Source organism: Rana temporaria, chromosome 4 (assembly GCF_905171775.1).
Source record: "Rana temporaria chromosome 4, aRanTem1.1, whole genome shotgun sequence".
Taxonomy (NCBI): Eukaryota; Metazoa; Chordata; class Amphibia; order Anura; family Ranidae; genus Rana; species Rana temporaria.
The window spans coordinates 16,934,176-16,961,859 of NC_053492.1; the positions used below are offsets into that span (position 1 = coordinate 16,934,176).

The 27,684-nt window shown below is 45.2% G+C and overlaps 1 protein-coding gene across 2 annotated transcripts; it reads left to right on the plus strand.

The window, feature by feature from the left end:
- Window positions 1-9,575: 9,575 nt before the first annotated feature.
- Window positions 9,576-27,665, plus strand: LOC120935986 (whey acidic protein-like). 2 transcript variants are annotated; one of them, XM_040348044.1, is made up of 4 exons: window positions 9,576-9,722; window positions 20,123-20,284; window positions 24,502-24,652; window positions 27,477-27,665. In XM_040348044.1, the coding sequence occupies exons 1-4, from the start codon at window positions 9,653-9,655 to the stop codon at window positions 27,481-27,483; spliced, it is 390 nt and encodes a 129-aa protein (XP_040203978.1). In that variant the 5' UTR covers window positions 9,576-9,652; the 3' UTR covers window positions 27,484-27,665. The 2 variants fall into 2 exon arrangements, with proteins under 2 accessions (XP_040203978.1, XP_040203979.1); XM_040348045.1 differs by having other exon boundaries at window positions 9,578-9,722; window positions 27,485-27,665.
- Window positions 27,666-27,684: the final 19 nt, after the last annotated feature.

Genomic DNA, 27,684 nt, shown 5'->3' on the forward strand with positions numbered 1-27,684 from the left:
TCACTCCAGTAAGCAGCCATGAGACCGTCCACAGTTGGGGTCATCTCTCTTCTCCTGGGGATCATCCTGCTCCAAGTAGCTTTTGCTGGTTAGTGATGGAGAGGAGATTGGACACATTGGCCCAGATTCTCAACCGAGATACGACGGCGTATCTCCAGATCTCTGCGTTGAGCCGTCGTATCTATGCGCCTGATTCTTAGAATCAGTTACGCATAGATATCCATTAGATCCGACAGGCGTAAGTCTCTTACGCCGTCGGATCTAAACTGCATTTTTTTTTGACCGCTAGGTGTCGCTTCCGTCGAATTCCGCGTCGAGTATGCAAATTAGCTAGATACGCGAATTCCCGAACGTACGCGCGGCCGACGCACTAAAGTTACAACGTTTACTTTAGGCTTTTCCCGGCGTATAGTTGCCCCTGCTATATAAGGCACAGCCAATGTTAAGTATGGCCGTCGTTCCCGCGTCGAAATTTAAAAAAGTTACGTCGTTTGCGTAACTCGTCCGTGAATGGGGCTGGACGTAATTTACGTCCACGTCAAAACCAATACGTCCTTGCAGCGTATTTGGAGCAATGCACACTGGGAGATTTCCACGGACGGCGCATGCGCTATTCGTGAAAAACGTCAATCACGTCGGGTCACAGTAGTTTAACATAAAACACGCCCCCCCTTCCACATTTGAATTAGGCGGGCTAACGCCGGCCGATTTACGCTACGCCGCCGCAACGTATGGAGCAAGTGCTTTGAGAATACAGCACTTGCCCGTGTAAGTTGCGGCGGCGTAACGTAAATCAGATACGTTACGACGCCGGAAAGATACGCCAGTCTACGAGAATCTGGCCCATTGTCCTTTAGAAGAATTAGCTTCCCAGTCCTGGCCAACCTGTCAGCTTTATTTGTTGAGTTCTTTGTATCTGTAAAGGAGTATCTAGTACAAGCTTTCATCTTTCTTGAAATTCGTATTGTATTTGAAATTGATATTTGTTAAGAGCATCAGATAAAGCCAACACATTTCAGGGGCAAAGTGCTCCTTCTTCTTCAGAGCTTGAATGACTCAATACAAACTGGATGAAATTAATTGAGGATGGGAATTTGGCTAATGTGTCCCATGAGTAATGTGACCAGTCAGTTGGATCAAGCCCAAAACAGGTTGTGATGTGCCTGTTCTTACCATATAAATATTTCAAATGAATTTCAAGGTCCATCTATTGAACGATTTGATTTTTGTGACTAGGGATGAGCTCAAGGTTCGATCTGAACACAAGAGTTTGGTATGGATTTCCTGGAGGACGTAATGGTCATACAGGGGGCTCAGATCGACAAACCGCTGCAGGAGCGGGAACATGTTCCACCCTAAAAAACATTTTCCTTTGTAAATGTCAGTTCTTTATAAGAAATCATGTGGTCGCTGTGATAACCAATCACAGTGGTCATGTGATCGACTGGTCCTTCCTGCCCAGAGGATGTAAAGACCCTGTTAAAGGGACACCCGGGTTGGATGGGAAGGGGTTAAAGGGGTTGTAAAGGTTGTTTTTTATTTTCTAAATAGGTTCCTTTAACCACTTCCATACCGGGGCACTTACACACCTTCCTGCCCAAGCCAATTTTCAGCTTGCAGCGCTGTTGCACTTTGAATGACAATTGCGCGGTCGTGCTTCACTGTACCCAAACAATTATTTTATCATTTTGTTCTCACAAATAGAGCTTTCTTTTGGTGGTATTTGATCACCTCTGCGATTTTTATTTTTTGCGATTTCTGCGATTTTTATTTTTTGCGCAACAACTAAAAAAAGCCCGAAAATTTGTAAAAAAAAAGTTTTTATTTTTTTCCTGTTATTTTTTTTGTGAATAAGTAAGTTTTCTTCTTCGATTACGGGCACTGATAGGCGGCACTGATGGGCACTGATAGGCAGCACTTATGGACACTGATAGGCGGCACTGATAGGCGGTGCTGGTATGCGGCACTGATGGGCACTCATAGGCGGCACTAATGGGCACTTATAGGCGGCACTGATGGGCACTTATAGGCGGCACTGATGGGCACTCATAGGCGGCAGTGGGCACTCATAGGCGACACTGATGGGTACTTATGGGTGGCACAGATGGGCACTGATAGGTGGGCACTGGGCATGGGTGGGTACTGGGCATGGATGGGCACTGAGAGGTGGCACTGATGGACACTGAGGGGTGGCACTGATAGACACTGAGGGGTGGCACTGATGGACACTGCTGGGCATCACTTGTGCCCATGTTGCCAGTCAGTGCCCATTTGTGTGCACTGATTGGCTTCTTTCTCATTTTTATTTTTATTTTTTACTGCCCCCTTCCCTGGTGGTCCAGTGTGGGCATCCAAGGGGGGGCTGCGCTGATAAACAATAAGCACAAACCCCCCTGTCAGGAGAGTCGCTGATCAGCTCTCCTCTACTCGCGTCTGTCAGACACGAGTGAGGAAGAGCCATCAACGGCTCTTCCTGTTTACATCGTGATCAGCCGTGATTGGACACAGCTGATCATGTGGTAAAGAGCCTCCGCCGGTCACCTCACCGATCGCCATGCTGCGCGCCCCCACGCCATGAAATCCTGCAGGACTCCAAATAGATGTCCAGTCAGGATTTCACAACCACTTCCCGGACGTCAATTGTATATTGACCAGACGGGAAGTGGTTAAGCTAGTGCATTGTTCACTTACCTTTTCCTTACATTTCCTTTCTAAATGTTTTTTTTCTTTGTCTGAATTTCTCACTTCCTGTTCCTCCTCAGTAAGCTGTTCTGGTTGAGTAAACGCGGCTCGGATGATGGTGTGAAGTTTACTGAGGAGAAACAGGAAGTGAGAAATTCAGACAAAGGAAATAAACATTTTGAAGGGAAATCGAAGGGAAAGGAAAGTGAACCAACAATGCACTAGCTAAAAGTAACCTTTTTAGAAAATAAAAAACAAACCTTTACAACCCCTTTAAATAGAGAAAAAAATGATCTTGGAAGTATAAAGTTTGCATTTCCAAGATCAATTTTATTATGGCGGACACATCAGACACTTTTGATGATATTTTGGGACCATTCACATTAACACAGCAATCAGTGCTAAAAAAATGCACTGATTACTGTGTAAATGACACTGGCAGGGAAGGTGTTAACAACTAGGGGGTTAGGAAGGGGTTAAGTGTGTCCTATGGAGTGATTCTAACTGGGGGGGGCAGAGCTTACTGTGACATGACACTGATCACTGTTCCCGATGAGAGGGAGTAGACGATCAGTGTCCTGTCACCAGGCAGAACAGAACAGGCATCTCCCCATTCTGCAGCTACGTGACACGATCACGGGACATCGGCAGACATCGAGTCCGCGGGACCCGGGGGCATGGTCACAGAGCTTGTGTCGGTTGCACGCGCCCACAAGGCGGAAATTTTAAAGAAATGTACCCATACATTGCTTTGCGCACATCAGCCATTCTGCCAACGTACATCTACTGGCAGCGGTTGGCAAGTAGTTAATGAGGAAGCTCTTTTAACCACTTGACAACCGGGCCTATTTTGGCACTTTTCTCCTTCATGTAAAAATCACATTTTTTTGCTAGAAAATTAATCAGAACCCTTAAACATTATATATTTTTTTTAGCAGACACCCTAAAGAATAAAATGGCAGCCATTGCAATTTTTTTTCTCGCACGGTATTTGCGCAATAATTTTTAAAACGCCTTTTTTTGGAAAAAAAAACGGTTTCATGGATTAAAAAATAACAAAACAGTAAAGTTAGCCCAATTTTTTTGTATAATGTGAAAGATGATGTTACGCCGAGTAAATAGATACCTAACATATCACGCTTTAAAATTGCAAACACTCATGGAATGGCGCCAAACTTCGGTACTTAACCACTTCCCTACCGGCCCATAGTAAAATGACGTCCACAAAGAACCTCTGCCGTTCAGAGTGGACGTCATATGATGTCCTGGGCTTTGTGGGCGGGATATCTGAATGATGCCTGCAGCTAGAGGCATCATTCAGATATCCTTCTCTTGGGCCGGCGATTCTGCACAACGTAAGAACGATCATAGCGGCGGTTCCGCCGCTAGATCGTTCTTACAGGCGGCGGGAGGGGACATCCCCCCCTCCCGCCGCCATCCGGTGCTTCTCCGGGCTCTCCCGTGCCATCGGGGGCCCGGAGAACGAATCGTCCGGCGCTCGCAGGAAGCATAGAGATGACTGGTGACCAGATGGTCACCAGTCATCTCTATGACTGTCGGAGGACCCGGGCGCGATGTGATGACGTCACGCCCGGGTCCCGTAAGTAAACAAAGGTGCGATTGCGGCTGCTAAGCAACAGCAAGCATGAGATCGGTGAATTTTTTTTCACAGATTTCATGCTTTCCAGCCTGGAGGAGAGATGTGGGGTCTTATTGACCCCGCATCTCTCCATAAAGAGTACCTGTCACACACATTCCTATTACAAGGGATGTTTACATTCCTTGTAATAGGAATAAAAGTGATAAAAAAAATAAAAAAAAGTGTAAAAAAATAAATAAATATATAAAAATAAAAAAAGAAATAAAATTAATTTTTTTAACGCCCCTGTCCCCGGTAGCTTGCGCGCAGAAGCGAACGCACACGCAAGTCCCGCCGACATATGTAAACGCCTTTTAAACCACATATGTGAGGTATCGCCGCGTGCGTTAGAGTGCCAGCAACAATTCTAGCACTAGATCTCCTCTGTAAATCTAAACTGGTAACCTGTAAAAAATTTCAAATCGTTGACTATGGAGATTTTTAAGTACCAAAGTTTGGCGCCATTCCATGAGTGTGCGCAATTTTAAAGCGTGACATGTTAGGTATCTATTTACTCGGTGTAACATCATCTTTCCTATTTTACAAAAAAATTGGGCTAACTTTACTGTTTTTTAATTTTTTTAATTCATGAAACAATTTTTTTCCAAAAAAAAGGCGTTTGAAAAATTATTGCGCAAATACCGTGCAAGATAAAAGGTCTCAATGACCGTCGTTTTATTCCCTAGGGTGTCTGCTAAAAAAACATATATAATGTTTGGGGGTTCTGTGTAATTTTCTAGCAAAAAAATTATGATTTGTACATGTAGGAGAGAAGTGCCAGAATAGGCCTGGTATGGAAGTGTGTATAACTGCCCTGTATGGAAGAGGTTAAAAATCTCCATAGGCAACGCTTTAAAAATGTTTTCAGGTTACTATTATTGAGTTACAGAGAAGGTCTAGTGCTAGAATTGTTGCACACGCTCTAACGCACGTGACGATACCTCACATGTGGGGTTTGAACGGCGTTTACATATGTGGGTGGGACTTGCATGCGTGTTCGCTTCTAAGCGCGACCTACAGGGGACAGGGGCGTTTTAAAAAAAATATTTTTTTAATTTTATTTTTATTTTACTTAATTTTTTTATTTTTACACTTTATTTTACATTTTTTTTTTTGATCACTTTTATTTCCTATTACAAGGAATGTAAACATGTAATAGGAATCACTGTGACAGATTCTCTTTATGGAGAGATGTGGGGTCAATAAGACCCCACATCTCTCCTCCAGGCTTACAAGCATTAGATTGGTGAAAAAAATTCACAGATCTAATGCCGACAGCCGCGATTGCGGCTTTGTTTACTTCCGGGTACCGTGCGTGACGTCATAACGTTGCGCCCGGACCTCCGACGGTCATAGAGATGACTGGTGACCATCTGGTCACTAGTCATCTCTATGCTTTCCCAGCAAGCGCCGGCCAATTCGCTCTCCGGGCCCCCCGATGGCACGGGAGAGCCCGAAGAAGCACCGGATGGCGGCGGGAAGGGGGCATGTCCCCTCCCGCCGCCTAAAGAAGAATGCTAATTTATTAATCCCTTCACGTCGACCATACGCAAATTTGCATTCTCTGCTTAACCACTTCCCTACCGCGTCATTGTGAAATGACGGCAGCAGAAACCCCTCCTCGATCCGGGTGGACGTCATATGACGTCCTGCGTTCCCGGCGATCTAGGGCGCGCGCGCGCCCGTGGCGACGCTCGTGACCCGGCAAGGGTGCCCGGCGGCCGCGATTGCCGCCGGGTGCCCGCGATTGTCGGTAATCACGGCAGGAGTGTGGATCTGTGTGTGTAAACACACAGATCCACCTCCTGTCAGCGGTGAGGAAACCAATGTGTGTTCCCAGTACAGAGGAACACACATCGGTCTCCTCCCCTTGAGAGTCCCCTCCCCCCTACAGTTATAACACACCTTAGGGACACATATTAACCCCTTCAACGCCCCCTAGTGGTTAACCCCTTCCCTGCCAGTCACATTTACACAGTAATCAATGCATATTTATAGCATTAATCGCTGTATAAATGTGAATGGCCCTAAAAATGTGTCAAAAGTGTCCGATGTGTTTGCCGCAATGTCACAGTGACAGTAAAAAAAAAAAAAAAACGCAAATCGTCGCCAATACTAGTAAAAAAATTAATAAAATAAAAATGCCATAAATCTATAACCTATTTTGTAGACGCTATAACTTTTGCGCAAACCAATCAATATATGATTATTGCGATTTTTTTTTACCAAAAATATGTAGAAGAATACGTATCGGCCTAAACTGAGGAAAACAAACGTTTTTAAAAAAAAAATTGTGATATTTATTAAATAAAAAAGTTAAAAATATTGTGTTTTTTTTTTAAATTGTCGCTCTTCTTTTGTTTATAGCGCAAAAAATAAAAACCGCAGAGGTAATCAAATACCACTAAAAGAAAGCTCTATTTGTGGGAACAAAATGATAAAAAAATTGTTTGGGTACAGTGTAGCACGACCGCACAATTGTCATTCAAAGTACGACAGTGCTGAAAGCTGAAAATTGGCTTGGGCAGGAAGGTGCGTAAGTGCCCGGTATGGAAGCGGTTAAAGGGGGTACCTGCAGCTGCAGGCGTCACCCTGGTACCATTTGTTAGAGCCATCGGTTGGCTGTCTTGGGATAACAACTGATGCAGCTTAATGTTGTTTGGCTGAAATCTTAAGGATTGTCCCTTTAGCGGCTCTCCCGTCCACCAGCTGGCCAAAGTCCAGAACGAAGCTGGAAACAGCTTCCATCAGGTCTCCGATCTAGTAACCCAGAAGCAATGTCATGACATCACTTTTGGTTTACTCAGCTGCCAAGGGCACTGATTTTTAAAAAAAACCCTAGTATTAACTTGGCATGACATCGTCTTTCACATTTTACAAAAAAATTGGGCTAACCTTACTGTTAACTAACCTTATGATACATCAATGGAAGTTTTCACATACCAGCCACATGCCATAACCATCTGTGCAATTTTGTAAGTAAAGACCATGCAATCCTTACTAACTACATGTGAAGTATATGTATACAGTGATGAAAATAAGTATTTGAACACCCTGCTATTTTGCAAGTTCTCCCACTTGGAAATCATGGAGGGGTCTGAAATTGTTATCGTAGGTGCATGTCCACTATGAGAGACATAATCAAAAAAAAAAAATCCAGAAATCACAATGTATGATTTTTTTAACTATTTATTTGTATGATACAGCTGCAAATAAGTATTTGAACACCTGAGAAAATCAATGTTAATATTTGGTACAGTAGCCTTTGTTTGCAATTACAGAGGTCAAACGTTTCTTGTAGTTTTTCACCAGGTTTGCACACACTGGAGGAGGGATTTTGGCCCACTCCTCCACACAGATCTTCTCTAGATCAGTCAGGTTTCTGGGCTGTCGCTGAGAAACACGGAGTTTGAGCTCCATCCAAAGATTCTCTATTGGGTTTAGGTCTGGAGACTGGCTAGGCCACGCCAGAACCTTGATATGCTTCTTACAGAGCCACTCCTTGGTTATCCTGGCTGTGTGCTTCGGGTCATTGTCATGTTGGAAGACCCAGCCTCGACCCATCTTCAAAGCTCAAACTGAGGGAAGGAGGTTGTTGCCCAAAATCTCGCAATACATGGCCCCGGTCATCCTCTCCTTAATACAGTGCAGTCGCCCTGTCCCATGTGCAGAAAAACACCCCCAAAGCATGATGCTACCACCCCCATGCTTCACAGTAGGGATGGCGTTCTTGGCATGGTACTCATCATTCTTCTTCCTCCAAACACGGTTAGTGGAATTATGACCAAAAAGTTCTATTTTGGTCTCATCTGACCACATGACTTTCTCCCATGACTCCTCTGGATCATCCAAATGGTCATTGGCAAACTTAAGACGGGCCTTGACATGTGCTGGTTTAAGCAGGGGAACCTTCCGTGCCATGCATGATTTCAAACCATGACGTCTTAGTGTATTACCAACAGTAACCTTGGAAACGGTGGTCCCAGCTCTTTTCAGGTCATTGACCAGCTCCTCCCGTGTAGTCCTGGGCTGATTTCTCACCTTTCTTAGGATCATTGAGACCCCACGAGGTGAGATTTTGCATGGAGCCCCAGTCCGGGGGAGATTGACAGTCATGTTTAGCTTCTTCCATTTTCTAATGATTGCTCCAACAGTGGACCTTTTTTCACCAAGCTGCTTGGCAATTTCCCCGTAGCCCTTTCCAGCCTTGTGGAGGTGTACAATTTTGTCTCTAGTGTCTTTGGACAGCTCTTTGGTCTTGGCCATGTTAGTAGTTGGATTCTTACTGATTGTATGGGGTGGACAGGTGTCTTTATGCAGCTAATGACCTCAAACAGGTGCATCTAATTTAGGATAATAAATGGAGTGGAGGTGGACATTTTAAAGGCAAACTAACAGGTCTTTGAGGGTCAGAATTCTAGCTGATAGACAGGTGTTCAAATACTTATTTACAGCTGTATCATACAAATAAATAGTTAAAAAATCATAAATTGTGATTTCTGTAATTTTTTTTTGATTATGTCTCTCACAGTGGACATGCACCTACGATGACAATTTCAGACCCCTCCATGATTTCCAAGTGGGAGAACTTGCAAAATAGCAGGGTGTTCAAATACTTATTTTCATCACTGTATATCGTTTCTTGTTTCTTATGTTACTATGATACTATTATATATTTACATTGTAGAACCTATTACCAATATTACGCTCACGTCGACTAAACATTGAACCGGCGTAAGTTAGGGAGAAAATTTGAAGTGATACTGAGCATGCGCGCGCATGCGCCGTTCGTTAGGTGCGTCATTTACGTGGGGTCACGATTCATTATCATACAACACGCCCCCTACCAGCCTAGTTTGAATTAGGCGGGCTTACTCCGGCCCATTTACGCTACGCCAGCGTAACTTAGGGCGCAAGTTCTTTGTGAATACGGTACTCGCCTCTCTAAGTTACGGCGGCGTAGCGTATCTAGGATAGGCTACGCCCGCACAAAGATACGCCCAGATACGTGAATCTGGGCCTAAGTGTTTTCTTTTGCAATATAACAACAACATCATTGCTCTCATTATTTTCGGTATAAGGAAAGTAATTAGAAAGTCTTAAGTTAATTGATACTTGCAATAAAACAACTGGCGTGGCTGCTATGAATAAAAAACATAAATATGCTGTAATATCGGATGCTCTACACCTCAAAGAAGAGAATGACAGACTAGGAAACACAACCAGTTCTTATTCCTGTTCTGCCACTTTCTTGCCATCAGAGTTCCTGATATAAATTAGAGAGAAACTAGAGATGGAGCTACAACCAGATATTCACTCCGATACGCAACCATGAGACCGTCTACGTTTGGAGCCCTCTCCGTCCTCCTGGGAATCATCCTGCTTCAAGCCGAGTCTTCCGGTAAGTAATTTTGTGATGGGGAGGGGATTGGACACTGTGGGGTTGATTTACTAAAGGCAAATAGACTGTGAATTTTGCAAAGTGCATTTGCTCCAGACCTTAGTATATATAGTTACATAGTAGGTGAGGTTGAAAAAAGACACAAGGCCATCAAGTCCAACCTTTGTGTGTGATTATATGTCAGTATTACCTTGTATATCTCTGTATGTTGTGGTCATTCAGGTGCTTATCTAATAGTTTCTTGAAACCATTAATGCCCCCCTGCTGAGACCACCGCCTGTGGAAGGGAATTCCACATCCTTGCCGATCTTACAGTAAAGAACCCTCTACATAGTTTAAGGTTAAACCTCTTTTCTTCTAATTTTAATGAGTGGCTATGTGTCTTGTTCCCTTCCACAAAAAAAGTTTTATCCCTATTGTGGGGTCACCAGTATGGTATTTGTACCATATCCCCTCTCAAGCGTCTCTTCTACAGAGAGAAAAAGTCCTGAGCTTGCAACCTTACCTCATAATTAACATCCTCCAGACCCTTTATTAGCTTTGTTGCCCTTCTTTGTACTCGCTCCATTTCCAGTACATCCTTCCTGAGGACTGGTGCCCAGAACTGGACAGCATACTCCAGATGCGGCCGGACCAGAGTCTTGTAGATCGGGAGAATTATCATTTTATCCCTGTAGTTGATCCCCTTTTTAATGAATGCCAATATTCTGTTTGCTTTGTTAGCAGCAGCTTGGTATTGCATGACATTGCTGAGCTTATCATCTACTAGGACCCCCAGATCCTTTTCCATCCTAGATTCCCCCAGAGGTTCTCCCCCTAGTGAGTAGATTGCATTCATACTTTTGCCACCCAAATGCATTATTTTACATTTTTCTACATTGAACCTCATTTGCCATGTAGTTGCCCACCCCATTCATTTGTTCAGATATTTTTGCAAGGTTTTCACATCCTGCGGATAAGTTATTGCCCTGCTTAGCTTAGTATGGTCCGCAAATACAGAGATTGTACAGTTTACCCCATCCTCCAGGTCGTTTATGAACAAATTAAACAGGATTGGTCTCAGGACAGAACCCTGAGGGACCCCACTACCCACCCCTGACCATTCAGAGTCCTCCCCATTTATCCCCACCCTCTGAACTCGCCCTTGTAGCCAGTTTTCAATCCATGTACTCACCCTATGGTCCATGCCAACAGTCTTTATTTTGTACAGTAAACATTAGGGGTGCAACAGATCAAAAAACTCACGGATGGGTTATGGGCCTTGAGCGGTACTAACTTATAAGTAGGAGCATTGAAATGGCGCTCACACGACTGGTTTTAACACTACTGTTTGCCTGTTCTGGAGGATTTCACTGAATACGTTTTTTGGGGATAGGGGAGATATTCTCCCGGCTCGGGTATGTTAGATGGAATTGACTCATCTTTTGCATGTACCATTGTTCAATGTCATGTTGTTATTTGAAAAAACGTTCAATAAAAACCTTTAAATATATAAAAAAAAAAAAAAACTCACGGATCGGATCGATCCTCGGATCAGGAGTCACGAATCGGATCATTTTCGGATTCAAGTCTGGGCTCCAGCTGGGCCAATGGCTCTATATGGTAATGTCCACCATTGCCCCCCACTCGTCACTTTAATGTCCTCCATTGTCCCCCACTAGTCATCACCATCACTATTCCAGTCCAACATTGCCCCCAAACTAGTAAACACTGTAATAATAGCCAGTTTAACATTGCCCCCACTACTAATCACTGTAATATAATAGCCAGTTTAACATTGCCCCCACTAGTAATCACTGTAATATAATAGCCAGTTTAACATTGCCCCCACTAGTAATCACTGTAATATAATAGCCAGTCCAACATCCAACTCACTGTACTTGCACTGTAATGTCCACGATTGTCCCCCACTAGTCATCACCATCACTGTTCCAGACCACTCCAACATTGCCCCCACACTAGTAAAGAACACTGAGTCCCCGTCCTTCATAGCGGCGCTCACTTTTCCCCCTCAAGCTCCACACGTTCATCCTGATTCCCAGAGCGCGCCAAGAAAACCAGCCAATCCGGGCAGCCTTCCAATCAGAGAGGGCGCTCATCACGGTGGCCAATCAGGTGCAGAGACGGGACATCCCATCCAACCAATCACAGCCGCTCTGTGATTGGTTGGGGTGGAGCAAGATGGCCGCTGCTCCGGAGCTAGGCTCCGGAGCGCTCCGCGGATCGCGTGGTGTGCCGATCCGAACGGGGTGACCCGTTCGGATCACGGATCGGTGACGATCCGTTGCACCCCTAGTAAACATTTATGGGGAACTGTGTCAAATGCTTTTGCAAAATCCAGATACACCACATCTACGGGCCTTCCTTTATCTAGATGACAGCTCACCTCCTTATAGAAGGTTAATAGATTGGTTTGGCAAGAACGATTCTTCATAAATCCATGCTGATTACTGCCAATGATACCGTGCTCATTACTAAAATCTTGTATATAGTCCCTTAGTAGTAAATGAGGTAAAGCTTCACTTTGCAAAGAATACCCAATCACGTGCACGACAAATAAACAGAATAAAACTGCATTTTTGGATGATGGAAGTCAGTAGAGCTTCTGCTCATGTACTAAGCTCTGGAGCAACTGCCTTTAGTAAATCAACCCCATTGCCTTTTAGAGCTGAGCTCCTTCACCTCAACCAACCTGTAAGCCACATGCAGTGAAGGGCAGTCATTCACAATGAATAGTTAAATAGGCATATGAAATCTGATCATCTTAAAGCATAGCATATAAAGAATTTTCATTACTAAGCATTGTTTGTGTTAGCAAGCTGTTTTTCTTTATCGTACACCACGGGACACAGAGCCTTTAGTCATTACATAGTGGGTTGTATGATCACCAGAGGCGATTGGACACTGGCACAACCTATGAGAACAAGTTTCCCTACATTTAACCCCTCCCATACAGGAAGTACCTCAGTTTTTTCGCCAGTTTCTAAGAAGATTGAATGCAATGAGAATAAGTGCTAAAGGAAGCTCTGCCATGGAGGCCCTTTTTGGGCAAAAGAGCTATACTTCGGGTCCATCCAAGATGCTTAATTTATTACGCCCCATTGGATGGTATCCGGGCCTCGTGCACGAGGTATCGCCTGTAATGTCTCTCTTTGGAGGACTGGGCTCTAGGGTCCAGGACTTTCGCTTTTTTTCAAACGCTAAAAGTCCTGGCAGAGTCTTTTACAAGCCCCAGGGAAGAGGCATCCTTCAAGTAGAAACCCTCATCCCTGAAGGTTGGCACGCAATACCCGCGGTGACCCCCAAAAGAGGACACCCACTTAGCATGAAACTGTGTGATTAGTTGCATACTGTAGGATTAAAGTAGATGTAAACCCCCCCAAAAAAAATGCTTATGTCATAATATAGAGTATAAGATTTCCTATAATCTGTGCCCAGTCTTGCCACACAGAGTTAATCCAGCTCTGAGCAATCATCTTTTATTGTACAGTGAAATACAACAGACTTCCAGATAAAAACCAAAGTCCTTGCTTCTGAAAAAAAGTGCACAATTCACATCCCCTCCCCTGTGTTTTGATTAAATGTTTTCAAAATATGGGGTGAGTCACAGTTCAGTGCCATGAGAAAATGCAAGAGCCATCAGAATATACATAGAGCTGGAGGGAAGAGGGGAGGGGGATGTGAATTGAGCACTTTTTACAGAAGCTGTGTATGTCTGCAAGCAGTGCATGAGATATGTAAATAACCTGTCACTCAAGCAAGGACTTTGGTTTTTATCTGGAAGTCGGTTTTATTTACCTGAACAATAAAAAGAGGATTACTCAGAGCTGGATTAACTCTGTGTGGCAAGACTGGGCACAGATGATAGGAAATCTTATTCTCTACATTGGGGTTTACATCCACTTTAACTAGCACAGAAGTATACACAGTTGATAGTACCTTGGCTTTGTTGTTTGGTAAAAATACAGGGATTAAAAAAGACAAAAAAACATCGCCACCTAAGACGAGATCCTCTACCCGGGCCCGCTTGGTACCTTCCTCTCCGGTAATTTATAATGCACCTGAGCAGGATGAGCTATTGACTCCGGCAGAGGACTCTTTGGCTGTTGCCCTTAGCAATTTAGAAGGGAGACTCGCCTCATTAATCGCTAAATCCTCACAAGGTGAAAAGCGTGGTAGAGTACCTTCAGTTGCTTCAGATCTCCCTTCAGAAAAATCTGATGAGGGTGAGGAGGACATACCTCTATCAGAGGATAAGGACAAGACTGAGGATTCAGATGTTTCAGAGGAATTTTTTTCAACTTCCCGGGCACAACAATTGCAGGTGCAATATTATACTGAGATGGTTCGCTCTGCATTTAAGTTGCCTCCCTCTGAATTAACTGATTCACCTGTGCCTGCACTGGGGTCTTTAAAATCCCCACAGACTACTGGTTCCTTTCTGCTTCATCCTCTATTGGAGAAACTGATTTACGCAGACTGGAAGCATCCAGACAAGTGATTCTCTCCTCCTAGGAAATTTGAGGTTCTTTATCCAATGGAGGAAAAGTTTACCAAGAGGTGGAGTCTGGCTTCAGTGGAAACGGCAGACTCTTGCGTAAATAAGAGCTTGACCTGTCTGGTAGACAATGCCCAGGTATTCAAAGATCCTTCTGAGAAGAAATTGGAATCTTTATTAAAATCTTCCTTTCTCCTGGCAGGCGCAGTAACCCAACCTGCAGTGGCAGCAGTGGGTATATGTCAAGTCCTAAGGGATCAAGTAAAGGAAGGGTTAAAACACCTGCCCTCGAGCTGCTGTGGCTCAACGCGATTGGCACTGCGCTGACAAGCCATTCACCTCTGCAGCTAGGGGTTCGGATCCCGGTCTCAGCTACATGTGAATTGAGTTTGGTGGTCTCAGCCCGGCTCCCAGTGGGTGTGCTATGCGAGGTAAGCCTGCGCTTAGTACGCCCACCCCCCTCCCACAAAACCACCACACTTACAAGCACTCGAAATTGGGTTAACATGCACGCACTTTGACCACGCGGTCTCTAAAAAGAGAGGCGAAGGACTAACGGGGCTGGTTGAGTGGGCTAGATCCTCTCACTCCCTTATAGGGAGTCCCTCTGCCCCTGTTGGGCTTCAAAGCGGAGCAGGTAGGGCGGGCTGTGTGGGAGGACCACCATTGCCACCCGGGGCATGGAGAAAGGTGGCAGATTACCTCTGGGGGAGGCCTGCCTACTCCCAACTCCTGCAGTCCGGCTCCTCTCTCGAGTACACGCACAAAATACACTTAAAAAAAAAAAAGACCTGCCCTCTGAGCAAGCCACATTTTGGGAGAATATGCCCAAGGCTTTATGTTTCGCAGTAGACGCCATTAGGGATTCTATACAGCAAGCATCTCGCCTTACACTCCAGCTAGTACACATGCGTAGAAACCCTCATCCCTGAAGGTTGGCACGCAATACCCGCGGTGACCCCCAAAAGAGGACACCCACTTAGCATGAAACTGTGTGATTAGTTGCATACTGTAGGATTAAAGTAGATGTAAACCCCCCCAAAAAAAATGCTTATGTCATAATATAGAGTATAAGATTTCCTATAATCTGTGCCCAGTCTTGCCACACAGAGTTAATCCAGCTCTGAGCAATCATCTTTTATTGTACAGTGAAATACAACAGACTTCCAGATAAAAACCAAAGTCCTTGCTTCTGAAAAAAAGTGCACAATTCACATCCCCTCCCCTGTGTTTTGATTAAATGTTTTCAAAATATGGGGTGAGTCACAGTTCAGTGCCATGAGAAAATGCAAGAGCCATCAGAATATACATAGAGCTGGAGGGAAGAGGGGAGGGGGATGTGAATTGAGCACTTTTTACAGAAGCTGTGCATGTCTACAAGCAGTGCACGAGATATGTAAATAACCTGTCACTCAAGCAAGGACTTTGGTTTTTATCTGGAAGTCGGTTTTATTTACCTGAACAATAAAAAGAGGATTACTCAGAGCTGGATTAACTCTGTGTGGCAAGACTGGGCACAGATGATAGGAAATCTTATTCTCTACATTGGGGTTTACATCCACTTTAACTAGCACAGAAGTATACACAGTTGATAGTACCTTGGCTTTGTTGTTTGGTAAAAATACAGGGATTAAAAAAGACAAAAAAACATCGCCACCTAAGACGAGATCCTCTACCCGGGCCCGCTTGGTACCTTCCTCTCCGGTAATTTATAATGCACCTGAGCAGGATGAGCTATTGACTCCGGCAGAGGACTCTTTGGCTGTTGCCCTTAGCAATTTAGAAGGGAGACTCGCCTCATTAATCGCTAAATCCTCACAAGGTGAAAAGCGTGGTAGAGTACCTTCAGTTGCTTCAGATCTCCCTTCAGAAAAATCTGATGAGGGTGAGGAGGACATACCTCTATCAGAGGATAAGGACAAGACTGAGGATTCAGATGTTTCAGAGGAATTTTTTTCAACTTCCCGGGCACAACAATTGCAGGTGCAATATTATACTGAGATGGTTCGCTCTGCATTTAAGTTGCCTCCCTCTGAATTAACTGATTCACCTGTGCCTGCACTGGGGTCTTTAAAATCCCCACAGACTACTGGTTCCTTTCTGCTTCATCCTCTATTGGAGAAACTGATTTACGCAGACTGGAAGCATCCAGACAAGTGATTCTCTCCTCCTAGGAAATTTGAGGTTCTTTATCCAATGGAGGAAAAGTTTACCAAGAGGTGGAGTCTGGCTTCAGTGGAAACGGCAGACTCTTGCGTAAATAAGAGCTTGACCTGTCTGGTAGACAATGCCCAGGTATTCAAAGATCCTTCTGAGAAGAAATTGGAATCTTTATTAAAATCTTCCTTTCTCCTGGCAGGCGCAGTAACCCAACCTGCAGTGGCAGCAGTGGGTATATGTCAAGTCCTAAGGGATCAAGTAAAGGAAGGGTTAAAACACCTGCCCTCGAGCTGCTGTGGCTCAACGCGATTGGCACTGCGCTGACAAGCCATTCACCTCTGCAGCTAGGGGTTCGGATCCCGGTCTCAGCTACATGTGAATTGAGTTTGGTGGTCTCAGCCCGGCTCCCAGTGGGTGTGCTATGCGAGGTAAGCCTGCGCTTAGTACGCCCACCCCCCTCCCACAAAACCACCACACTTACAAGCACTCGAAATTGGGTTAACATGCACGCACTTTGACCACGCGGTCTCTAAAAAGAGAGGCGAAGGACTAACGGGGCTGGTTGAGTGGGCTAGATCCTCTCACTCCCTTATAGGGAGTCCCTCTGCCCCTGTTGGGCTTCAAAGCGGAGCAGGTAGGGCGGGCTGTGTGGGAGGACCACCATTGCCACCCGGGGCATGGAGAAAGGTGGCAGATTACCTCTGGGGGAGGCCTGCCTACTCCCAACTCCTGCAGTCCGGCTCCTCTCTCGAGTACACGCACAAAATACACTTAAAAAAAAAAAAAGACCTGCCCTCTGAGCAAGCCACATTTTGGGAGAATATGCCCAAGGCTTTATGTTTCGCAGTAGACGCCATTAGGGATTCTATACAGCAAGCATCTCGCCTTACACTCCAGCTAGTACACATGCGTAGAAACCCTCATCCCTGAAGGTTGGCACGCAATACCCGCGGTGACCCCCAAAAGAGGACACCCACTTAGCATGAAACTGTGTGATTAGTTGCATACTGTAGGATTAAAGTAGATGTAAACCCCCCCAAAAAAAATGCTTATGTCATAATATAGAGTATAAGATTTCCTATAATCTGTGCCCAGTCTTGCCACACAGAGTTAATCCAGCTCTGAGCAATCATCTTTTATTGTACAGTGAAATACAACAGACTTCCAGATAAAAACCAAAGTCCTTGCTTCTGAAAAAAAGTGCACAATTCACATCCCCTCCCCTGTGTTTTGATTAAATGTTTTCAAAATATGGGGTGAGTCACAGTTCAGTGCCATGAGAAAATGCAAGAGCCATCAGAATATACATAGAGCTGGAGGGAAGAGGGGAGGGGGATGTGAATTGAGCACTTTTTACAGAAGCTGTGCATGTCTACAAGCAGTGCACGAGATATGTAAATAACCTGTCACTCAAGCAAGGACTTTGGTTTTTATCTGGAAGTCGGTTTTATTTACCTGAACAATAAAAAGAGGATTACTCAGAGCTGGATTAACTCTGTGTGGCAAGACTGGGCACAGATGATAGGAAATCTTATTCTCTACATTGGGGTTTACATCCACTTTAACTAGCACAGAAGTATACACAGTTGATAGTACCTTGGCTTTGTTGTTTGGTAAAAATACAGGGATTAAAAAAGACAAAAAAACATCGCCACCTAAGACGAGATCCTCTACCCGGGCCCGCTTGGTACCTTCCTCTCCGGTAATTTATAATGCACCTGAGCAGGATGAGCTATTGACTCCGGCAGAGGACTCTTTGGCTGTTGCCCTTAGCAATTTAGAAGGGAGACTCGCCTCATTAATCGCTAAATCCTCACAAGGTGAAAAGCGTGGTAGAGTACCTTCAGTTGCTTCAGATCTCCCTTCAGAAAAATCTGATGAGGGTGAGGAGGACATACCTCTATCAGAGGATAAGGACAAGACTGAGGATTCAGATGTTTCAGAGGAATTTTTTTCAACTTCCCGGGCACAACAATTGCAGGTGCAATATTATACTGAGATGGTTCGCTCTGCATTTAAGTTGCCTCCCTCTGAATTAACTGATTCACCTGTGCCTGCACTGGGGTCTTTAAAATCCCCACAGACTACTGGTTCCTTTCTGCTTCATCCTCTATTGGAGAAACTGATTTACGCAGACTGGAAGCATCCAGACAAGTGATTCTCTCCTCCTAGGAAATTTGAGGTTCTTTATCCAATGGAGGAAAAGTTTACCAAGAGGTGGAGTCTGGCTTCAGTGGAAACGGCAGACTCTTGCGTAAATAAGAGCTTGACCTGTCTGGTAGACAATGCCCAGGTATTCAAAGATCCTTCTGAGAAGAAATTGGAATCTTTATTAAAATCTTCCTTTCTCCTGGCAGGCGCAGTAACCCAACCTGCAGTGGCAGCAGTGGGTATATGTCAAGTCCTAAGGGATCAAGTAAAGGAAGGGTTAAAACACCTGCCCTCGAGCTGCTGTGGCTCAACGCGATTGGCACTGCGCTGACAAGCCATTCACCTCTGCAGCTAGGGGTTCGGATCCCGGTCTCAGCTACATGTGAATTGAGTTTGGTGGTCTCAGCCCGGCTCCCAGTGGGTGTGCTATGCGAGGTAAGCCTGCGCTTAGTACGCCCACCCCCCTCCCACAAAACCACCACACTTACAAGCACTCGAAATTGGGTTAACATGCACGCACTTTGACCACGCGGTCTCTAAAAAGAGAGGCGAAGGACTAACGGGGCTGGTTGAGTGGGCTAGATCCTCTCACTCCCTTATAGGGAGTCCCTCTGCCCCTGTTGGGCTTCAAAGCGGAGCAGGTAGGGCGGGCTGTGTGGGAGGACCACCATTGCCACCCGGGGCATGGAGAAAGGTGGCAGATTACCTCTGGGGGAGGCCTGCCTACTCCCAACTCCTGCAGTCCGGCTCCTCTCTCGAGTACACGCACAAAATACACTTAAAAAAAAAAAAGACCTGCCCTCTGAGCAAGCCACATTTTGGGAGAATATGCCCAAGGCTTTATGTTTCGCAGTAGACGCCATTAGGGATTCTATACAGCAAGCATCTCGCCTTACACTCCAGCTAGTACACATGCGTAGAATTCTTTGGCTGAAACACTGGTCGGCAGAGGCCCCATGTAAAAAACCTTTGACCAGTTTCCCTTTTCATGGGGAACAGCTTTTTGGGGATGATTTAGAAAAATATATCCAGAAGATATCAAGCGGCAAGACTACTCTGTTGCCGGATATAAAGAAAAACAAGCGTCCTTGTTTTAAGCGTTCTCTCTCTCCAGCTCCTGGGCCATTGTCCAGGCAGTGGCGAATGCGTTCGCAGACAGCCACAAAGCCTAAGGATCAGGGCCAGGCCCAGAAGTTCAGGAAGCAGTGGGGCCAACAAACTAGTAAGCAGAACCCCAAATCTTCTTCATGAAGGTACACCCCCGCTCGGCCGAGTGGGGGGCGGCTTCGGCAGTTTTCAGGAATTTGGCAGATAGAGGTCCAGGACAGAGGTGGTATCAAAAAAGTATCAAAAATTATATTTTTTTGGGCTGGTGCGAGGGTGGACGCGCGGGGGCGGGGGGTGTCCCTGAATGGTAGTTTGGAAAAAATGTGGTCACCCTAATGTAGCCACACTCTCAACTGTTCCTTGGGGTGATCAGTGTCAGGACTTGGGGCACCTTTCCCTGGGTGCCCGACGCTATAGACACCCCTGCATGCAACCCTATGAATGAATAACCGTAATTTCAAAAATATGTTTCTATTTCTTTCAGCTGAAAAAAGTGGACAGTGTCCTCATGTAGGGGCGCCGAATTCTGTCAAACTGTTCAAATGTCCATCTCTCGACAAAACCACCTGCAAGGAAGATGAACACTGTGGAGGTCGGCAGAAGTGCTGCAGTGAGCTCTGCGTCAACAAATGCCGGGATCCTGTGGGTGAGTCAACCCTACTTGCAAAATTTTGAAGGGGGCCCCCCAGCAACATTTCTATGCAGCCTGGATTTTTCAAATGGGACAGTCCATGGGTTCTAATCCTCCCCCCACTACATAAAAAAACAGAAGAAAAGTCATTGGCTTGATATACACTTTAACATAAAGTATGCCCAAGGGTAAGCACATGGACATTTTTTTAGGCACACAGACTCTGCTGGTTTCCTGCACCCTGGGAGCTGCAGTTGCCACATACAGCCTGCCATAAAAATGAAAGGCTTTGTGCAGCACCTGCGTATTCCCGGGCACGAGAAATAACTGGCTTTCCCAGTCTGTTGCACTCCGTTAAAATTCAACTGTAACTTTATTGTTTTGGACAGATAAGCCCCACCTGGAACCTCCTCCTTCTCTTTTTCCATCAATTCACCCAGACTAAGTTTAACGTTGCCATCTCTAAGTTTAAGCCCAGGCTTGAGTGAAACACATCAGTGGAGGAGACTCAAGGTGGGGCATTGTGTTTGTCTTTTCAGAACAATAAAGTGAGGCCCCATACACACGATAGAATTTATCCGCGAATACGGTCCAGCGGACCGTTTCCACAGATAAATCCTCTCGAGGATTTCGGCGGATTTAATGCGATGGAGTGTACACACCATCGCATTGAAATCCGCGACGAAATCCTCTGGCGATGACGTGTCGCGCCGTCGCCGCGATTATGACGCGGCGACGTGCGCGACGCTGTCATATAAGGAATTCCACGCATGCGTCGAATCATTAAACAGATCCGCTGAAACCCATTTGCTGGGATTTATCTGCGGATGGATTCTATGGTGTGTACGGGGCCTTATAGTTGTGTTGGATTTGAATGAAATGCCACCAGCTCTCTTCTTTTTTGTTATGTACCGATAGCTTGGTGCATAGGAGGAGCCTTTGTTTGGCTTGGCACCAGTGGTGGCGCACTCATTAGGGGCGCAGGGGCACCGCCCCCTAATCCATGCACCCGGCCCCTAATCTCCATGTAGGGTGCTGGACGAATGGATTTCAATAGGAGTTTTTCTGTAAAGAAAATTATTAGAGTCGGCTTAAAAAAAAAGTGGGCTTGGGGAGCAGAGCACTACGCCCTGAGCCCGCCCTGTTTTGTGACATTAGCAATTTAATATTATATATATAATAATGTCTTCCTGCTTCTCCTCCCGGCCAATCAGGAAGCGGGTCCTGAGAACTGATTGGCCAGGAGGAGAAGCTCCTGGCCAATTTGGGTCTCAGAACCCACTTCCTGTTAGACAGAGAGGCGAAGAAACTGCCCCATCAGCCTCTTCCTGGAACCCTACCTCGGATTCAGCTTGCCATCGGTCTCCTCCCCACACATGTACCACAGCACCACAGCATAAGGTAAGGCCGTGGATCACGTGCCGGGGGGTTGAGTAGATCGAGTCAATCTCCACATTCCCGATCACACACCAAGCGGTTGAGTGGGTCGCCAATCAAGTGAGCACCGGGGGGTGTAGTGTGAGTGCCCCCCTTCCACAATATTGAGCACCAGCAGCCACTGATTGGCACCCACCAGAAGGTTGACCCAATGGAAGAGTCTTCAGAGTGGCAAATAGCTCTTTATTAGTATGCCCAAATCACAAGGCTGCCGTTGTAGTCTATACACTGCCAGGGACCAGTGCTGGGGATAGGAGTTCCCAGGAAAGAGCAACAGTGAAGGGAATTAACTTTAAATTTACTCAGTAGCTCACCAACATTTGAAATGCTAAATACCCCATTTGGCCTCTAGATGGTGCTAAGTATTTCCTATGATACTTAAAGTGTTACTAAACTACTAAACAGTCCTCAGCCCCCCCACTTTCATGTCCTCAGCCCCCCACATTACAATCCTCACCTCGCCCCCCACCCCCCTCACTTATTCAGTCCTCAGCTCCTTTTCATATCAGCCGCCCTTCAAATTTGGCCCCTCTTACTGTCCTATCTGAAATAGACAGAAAAGAGGCACAACATATGTGGATGGAGGGCGGGAACTGCAAGATAGTGAGTAGTTGCTAGGACCACCCTTCATCCTAGCAGCCAACCACTTGCTTGTTAACCTCAGGCAGCTCTCACCCTCAATCCAGAACTGTCCTGCCTCCCGCTGTCGGCTCTGTGAGGGAAGAAAGGGCTACTAAATGGTGGGATCACCGTGGTCCGAATTGGACAGCAGCGAAGCCTGGTATATTTATTTGAAAATCGCTCAATCCTAAATTTCCAGGGCACTGCAGACACCCCCCAAATTACAGCTTTTTTGAAAAGTAAAGTAGCAGTCTGAGGTATTTAGTAAGAGGCATGGCAAGGTTTTTTGAAGTTGTAATTTTTTTTTCACAGTTTAAAAAAACAATGGAGAGATTAACATAACTGTCATCAGTGCAGAACAGCAGTATCATATGATATGTGGCAGGGATACCAATTGGTGACAGTATGTAAAAAAAATTAACAAATAAGTAAATAATATTTTATTAAATTTATTAAACCATTTTTTTTTTTTTTAAAGGGATTCAGGGATTATTTTTTTTTTTTTACACTATTATTGCTTATACAGTGGAACCTTGGATTACGAGCATAATCCATTGCAGGAGAATGCTTATAATCCAAAGCACTCGTGTATCAAATGACACATCACATAGATGTCAATGGTAGCGAAAATCATTTGTTCCACATTGACTTCTATGGCATGCAATACCGCATGTGGCCAGAGGTGGGGGGGGGGCGCCGGAGACCATGCTATTGTGTGAAAATGGCCTGTGTTTACACTTATGATAATGCGTATTGTATAGCAGGTGAGCGAGGAGACGTGACGTCTACTCGCCTAGTCTGGGTAAATGATTAGTTAATTAGCTCATGTTAATTTATGTTCTGGTTACCTCCTCTTTAAACTGTATATAAGGTTGCATTCTTGGTCCTATTAAACACTCCATGTTCAGCAGACAAACAAGTCTCGTCTCGTTGTGTGTTGAGAACAGCTGGAATATCTGATATCTATGTCCAGACTGATAAGAAGCGGTATATGACTGAAGCCCTCAAGCGGGGTGTGGGACGTTCCGTTACACTCGCAATCCAATGTTCCACTATAATAGTGATGATCACGGTTAAAAGCAATAGTTTTAGCTGTCATGAATGGCTTTCATTCATGAGATCTTACTTACTATTGTGATGTGTGATTTGGCTAAAGCTAATCACATGGTACAGGGTGCTGTGGTTGGCCCAGGTACCATGTGATGGCTGTGGGCCACTCACAGCATCAAAATAGTAGGTAAATCATTCATGCATTGAAGGCATTCATGACTGTTTTGTTTACATATTAATCTTGTGATCGCTATGACCGGTAAGGTGACCACGTGTCCCCGCTTGCCCGGGACAGTCCCGCATTTTGCAGGTCTGTCCCGGGCACATTCATTCCAGGACAATACAGTGTCCCGGAATGAAACTGACACAGCCACCCCCACACGGGCCAATCTGATGCCCCCATCACCGCTTTACTCACTGACAGTACTTGTCCTGGCCGGGAATGCCTGGAGGAGCACAATCCCCGCCCCCTGCTTGTGGTTGGACAAATCATAAATCCCGCCTCTTGTGTCCAATCACTGTGATGTGTTTCGTTACAGCACAAGCTGATTTTTGGGAAGGGAGGGTGTCCCTGAATGGTAGTTTGGAAATGTGGTCACCCTATACCCTGGCCTCTCACAATGGCTGTAATCTACTGTGGGTGCCTGCAGCTGCTGCCCGCTAGCAGTAAATCTACTATTAGTGGTTAAAGTTAATTGTGTGGCTTTAAGAACAGTGGTGTGTTCCTGACACTTTAGAGCTAAAGAAGCTACTTGGATAAGCAATAAAACGTCATTAATAATATAGAAAAGGTCTAAACATTACCTATACCATGCCCTGGATACATGAGAACCTCCAAAGGCAAGTAGGTCTATATGCCATGATTGCTATGATGTAATCAAAGGTAGGAGGGGTCATATCACCTCCTTACATGAATGTCCTCTGACCTGACCATATTATTATTATTATTATTATTATTATTATTATAATACATGATTTATATAGTGCCAACAGTTTACACAGCGCTTTACAATGTATAGGGGGGACAACACAATTACAGTGCAGTTCAATACAAAAGGTACAGGAGGGCGCTATACTGTAGAGTGTGATGATTATAACCTATTTTATATCCTGCCTCTATCCAGTTGTCAAACCTGGAAACTGCCCACCCATGAATTTTTTTTGCTTATACCGGAATGGCAAATCCAACCACCGAACTGAATGTACGAAGGACGCTGACTGTGATGGAAAGAAGAAGTGCTGTAAGAGATGTGGCATGCATTGCCTAGACCCTCGGTAAGTTATCACTGGTAAGACTGTGCGTTAATTAGGAAAGACTTAACTTCTAAAAAACAAATGGGTAGATTCACATAGAATGGCCTAAAATTAGGACGGCCTAGCCTACTCTTTTTAGGCTACACCGCCGTAAATTTTTTAGGCCATTAGTGATTCTCAAACCACTTACCTTCAAATTTTCGGCGGCGTAGCCTAAAACGAGCGGGCGTAAGCTCGCCTAATTCAAATGACTGGATGGGGGGCGTGTATTATGGAAATGAGGCTTGACCTCACATTTTTGACGTTTTTTGACACTGCGCATGCGCCGAGCGACTACATTTTCCCAGTGCGCATTTCGGCTAAGTAGGCCGTACGGGCCTATTGATTTCGACGCGGACGTAAACGACGTAACTCCCGATTCGCGGACGACTTGCGCAAACAACGTAAAAAATTCAAACCTCGCGGCGGGAACGGCGGCCATACTTAACATTGTTATTCCACTTCATAGATGGAATAACTTTAGGCGGCCTATCGCGTACGGAAACGACGTAATGCGACGGTGTAGGCCCGGCGTACGCTCATGAATCGTCGTGAATCGGCGTATCCCCTCATTTACATAATCTAGGCCGGCCGCAATGGAAGCGCCATCTAGCGGCCAAAAGAAACATTGCAACCTAAGATAGAACGGCGCAAGCCAGCCTATCTTAGATATGTTTAAGTGTATCTCTGTTAGAGAATACACTTAAACATAGGCCGGCTTAGATTCAGAGTTAGGTCGGCTTATCTGTAGATAAGCCGGCCTAACTCTTTGTGAATCTACCTAAAAGTATGAAATGCTACACAGAAATCATCATCCCTATCAGGAGGGGGAATTATAAGGTTCTTGGCAAAATCATCGCTCTGAAACTGCTTATTTTGGAAAGAGCAAGTCAACAGCTTTACTGAGTAAGCAAAACAGCCAGGAAACCAACCATTAACATTCAATGGTCCATTACCCATTGTGCCAGTGGCGGCCGCTCATGCAGGACGCACAGGCGTGCCCCCCTCCCCCCCATCCATGCATCTGGCCCCCTAATCTACATGCAGGGTGCCGAACACATGGATTTCAATGTTTTTTTTTTTTCTGGAAGCATGTGATTAGAGCCTGAGGCTCTAATTGGCTTCAAAAAAGGGTAGGCCCAACTGTGGTATAACTATGTAACATGAGCTAAGCTCTTATGCCGCATACACATGACCCTTTTTAATGGTCTAGAAAAAGCAACGTTTTTTTCAACTTAATTATTGTTATACACACTGGGGTAGATTCAGATAGAATTTACGCCGGCGTATCCATAGATACGCCGCGTAAATTCAAATCTGCGCTGGCGTATCTACTTTCTGTATTCAGAAAGCTAGATACGCCGACATTAGCCTAAGATACGACTGGCATAAGTCTCTTACGCCGTCGTATATTAGGGTGCATTCTCACGCTGGCCGCTAGGTGGTGCTCCCGTTGTTTTCAGCGTAGAGAGTATGCAAATTACCTACTTACGCCGATTCACAAATGTACATGCGCCCGGCGGTAGTTTTTTACGGCGTTTGCGTAACTCGTTTTCGTCGTAACGTTGCTCCTGCTTTTAGGAGGAGCAGCCAATGTTAAGTATGGACGTCGTTTGCGTAACTCATCCGTGAATGGGGCTGGACGCCATTTACGTTCACGTCGAAACCAATGACGTCCTTGCGACGTCATTTAGCGCAATGCACGTCGGGAAATTTTAGGGACGGCGCAGTGCGCAGTACGTTCGGCGCGGGAACGCGCCTAATTTAAATGATCCACGCCCCCTACCCGGATCATTTGAATTAGGCGGGCTTGCGCCTTTACAGGCAAGTGCAAGTACTTGCCCGTAAAACTTGCGGCGGCGTATCTCCATTACGAACTCTAGTTTTACCAGAACGAGCGCTCTCATCTCATAACTTGCTTCTGAGCATGCACGTTTTTTTTCACGTCGTTAAAGTCCACACGTCCATTTTTTTACGACGTTAAAAATGACAACGTCAATATGATCGTTAGTGTATCGTTCTATACCTCGGGTCGGGTTGGTGCCCCGATTCGGGATCTCTCCCTGTAGTTACACCCACCCTCACTCTCCCTCCAGATTGTCTTGTCGGCAGCCCACTCCCCCCCCCCCTCGAATCCCCTGTTACCTGTCTCTCCTTCGCCTCCCCACTTTCTCCCCCTTCTCCCTCCTCTTTCCCCTTCCATTTAAATTTTTCCTGTATTCTTGTTTCCCTCCCCCCTTTTTTTTTGTGTTTCAATACCGTAGTTTGCAGTCGCAGCTCTGCCAAAAAGAAGAGGCCCTAGTGGTCGCACATAATTTCTTTTATTATTGGTTCATTGTATATACAGTTGTTGGCATATCTATTGTTATGCTTATCGGTGAGAGTCTAGCTGTGGGCGATAGCCATTTGGCTGACTCTTCCCCCCAATCATTATTGTGACTGTATGCGGACTGTGCCTTCTAATGTTTACTGTTCTTTTTTCTTGTTTGATATGTCGAAATTTCCAATAAACATATTTTCAACTCTAAAAATGACAACATTAAAAACGACGTGAAAATTTAGAGCAAAAAATATGTCATATGTCGTGTGTACGCGGCATTAGTCTCTGCACCAGAGGAGCTTACACTCTAATGTCTCCCCCCACAGTCACACACTAATATTATACTTTTTTATAGCTCTGACATATACCGCAGTGCTGTATAGAGAACACTGAACCAGTCACATCAGTCTCTGCACCAGAGAAGCTTACACTCTATAATTTATTTATCATTATTAATTTTACTGTTATTCATTATTTTCTTTCTATCATTTAAGTTGAAGACTCAGAACAAGAAGCCATTGAAGACATTTTGGAGAGATGAGGTCGTCATCAACTCATTGCAATCAGCAAGACGTCCCCCCACCACAGTAAAGGATTTGTCTTTAACCTCTTGACCACTGGGCACTAAAACCCCCTTCCTAACCAGATCAATTTTCAGCTTTCGGTGCTCTCACAATTTGAATGACAATTACTC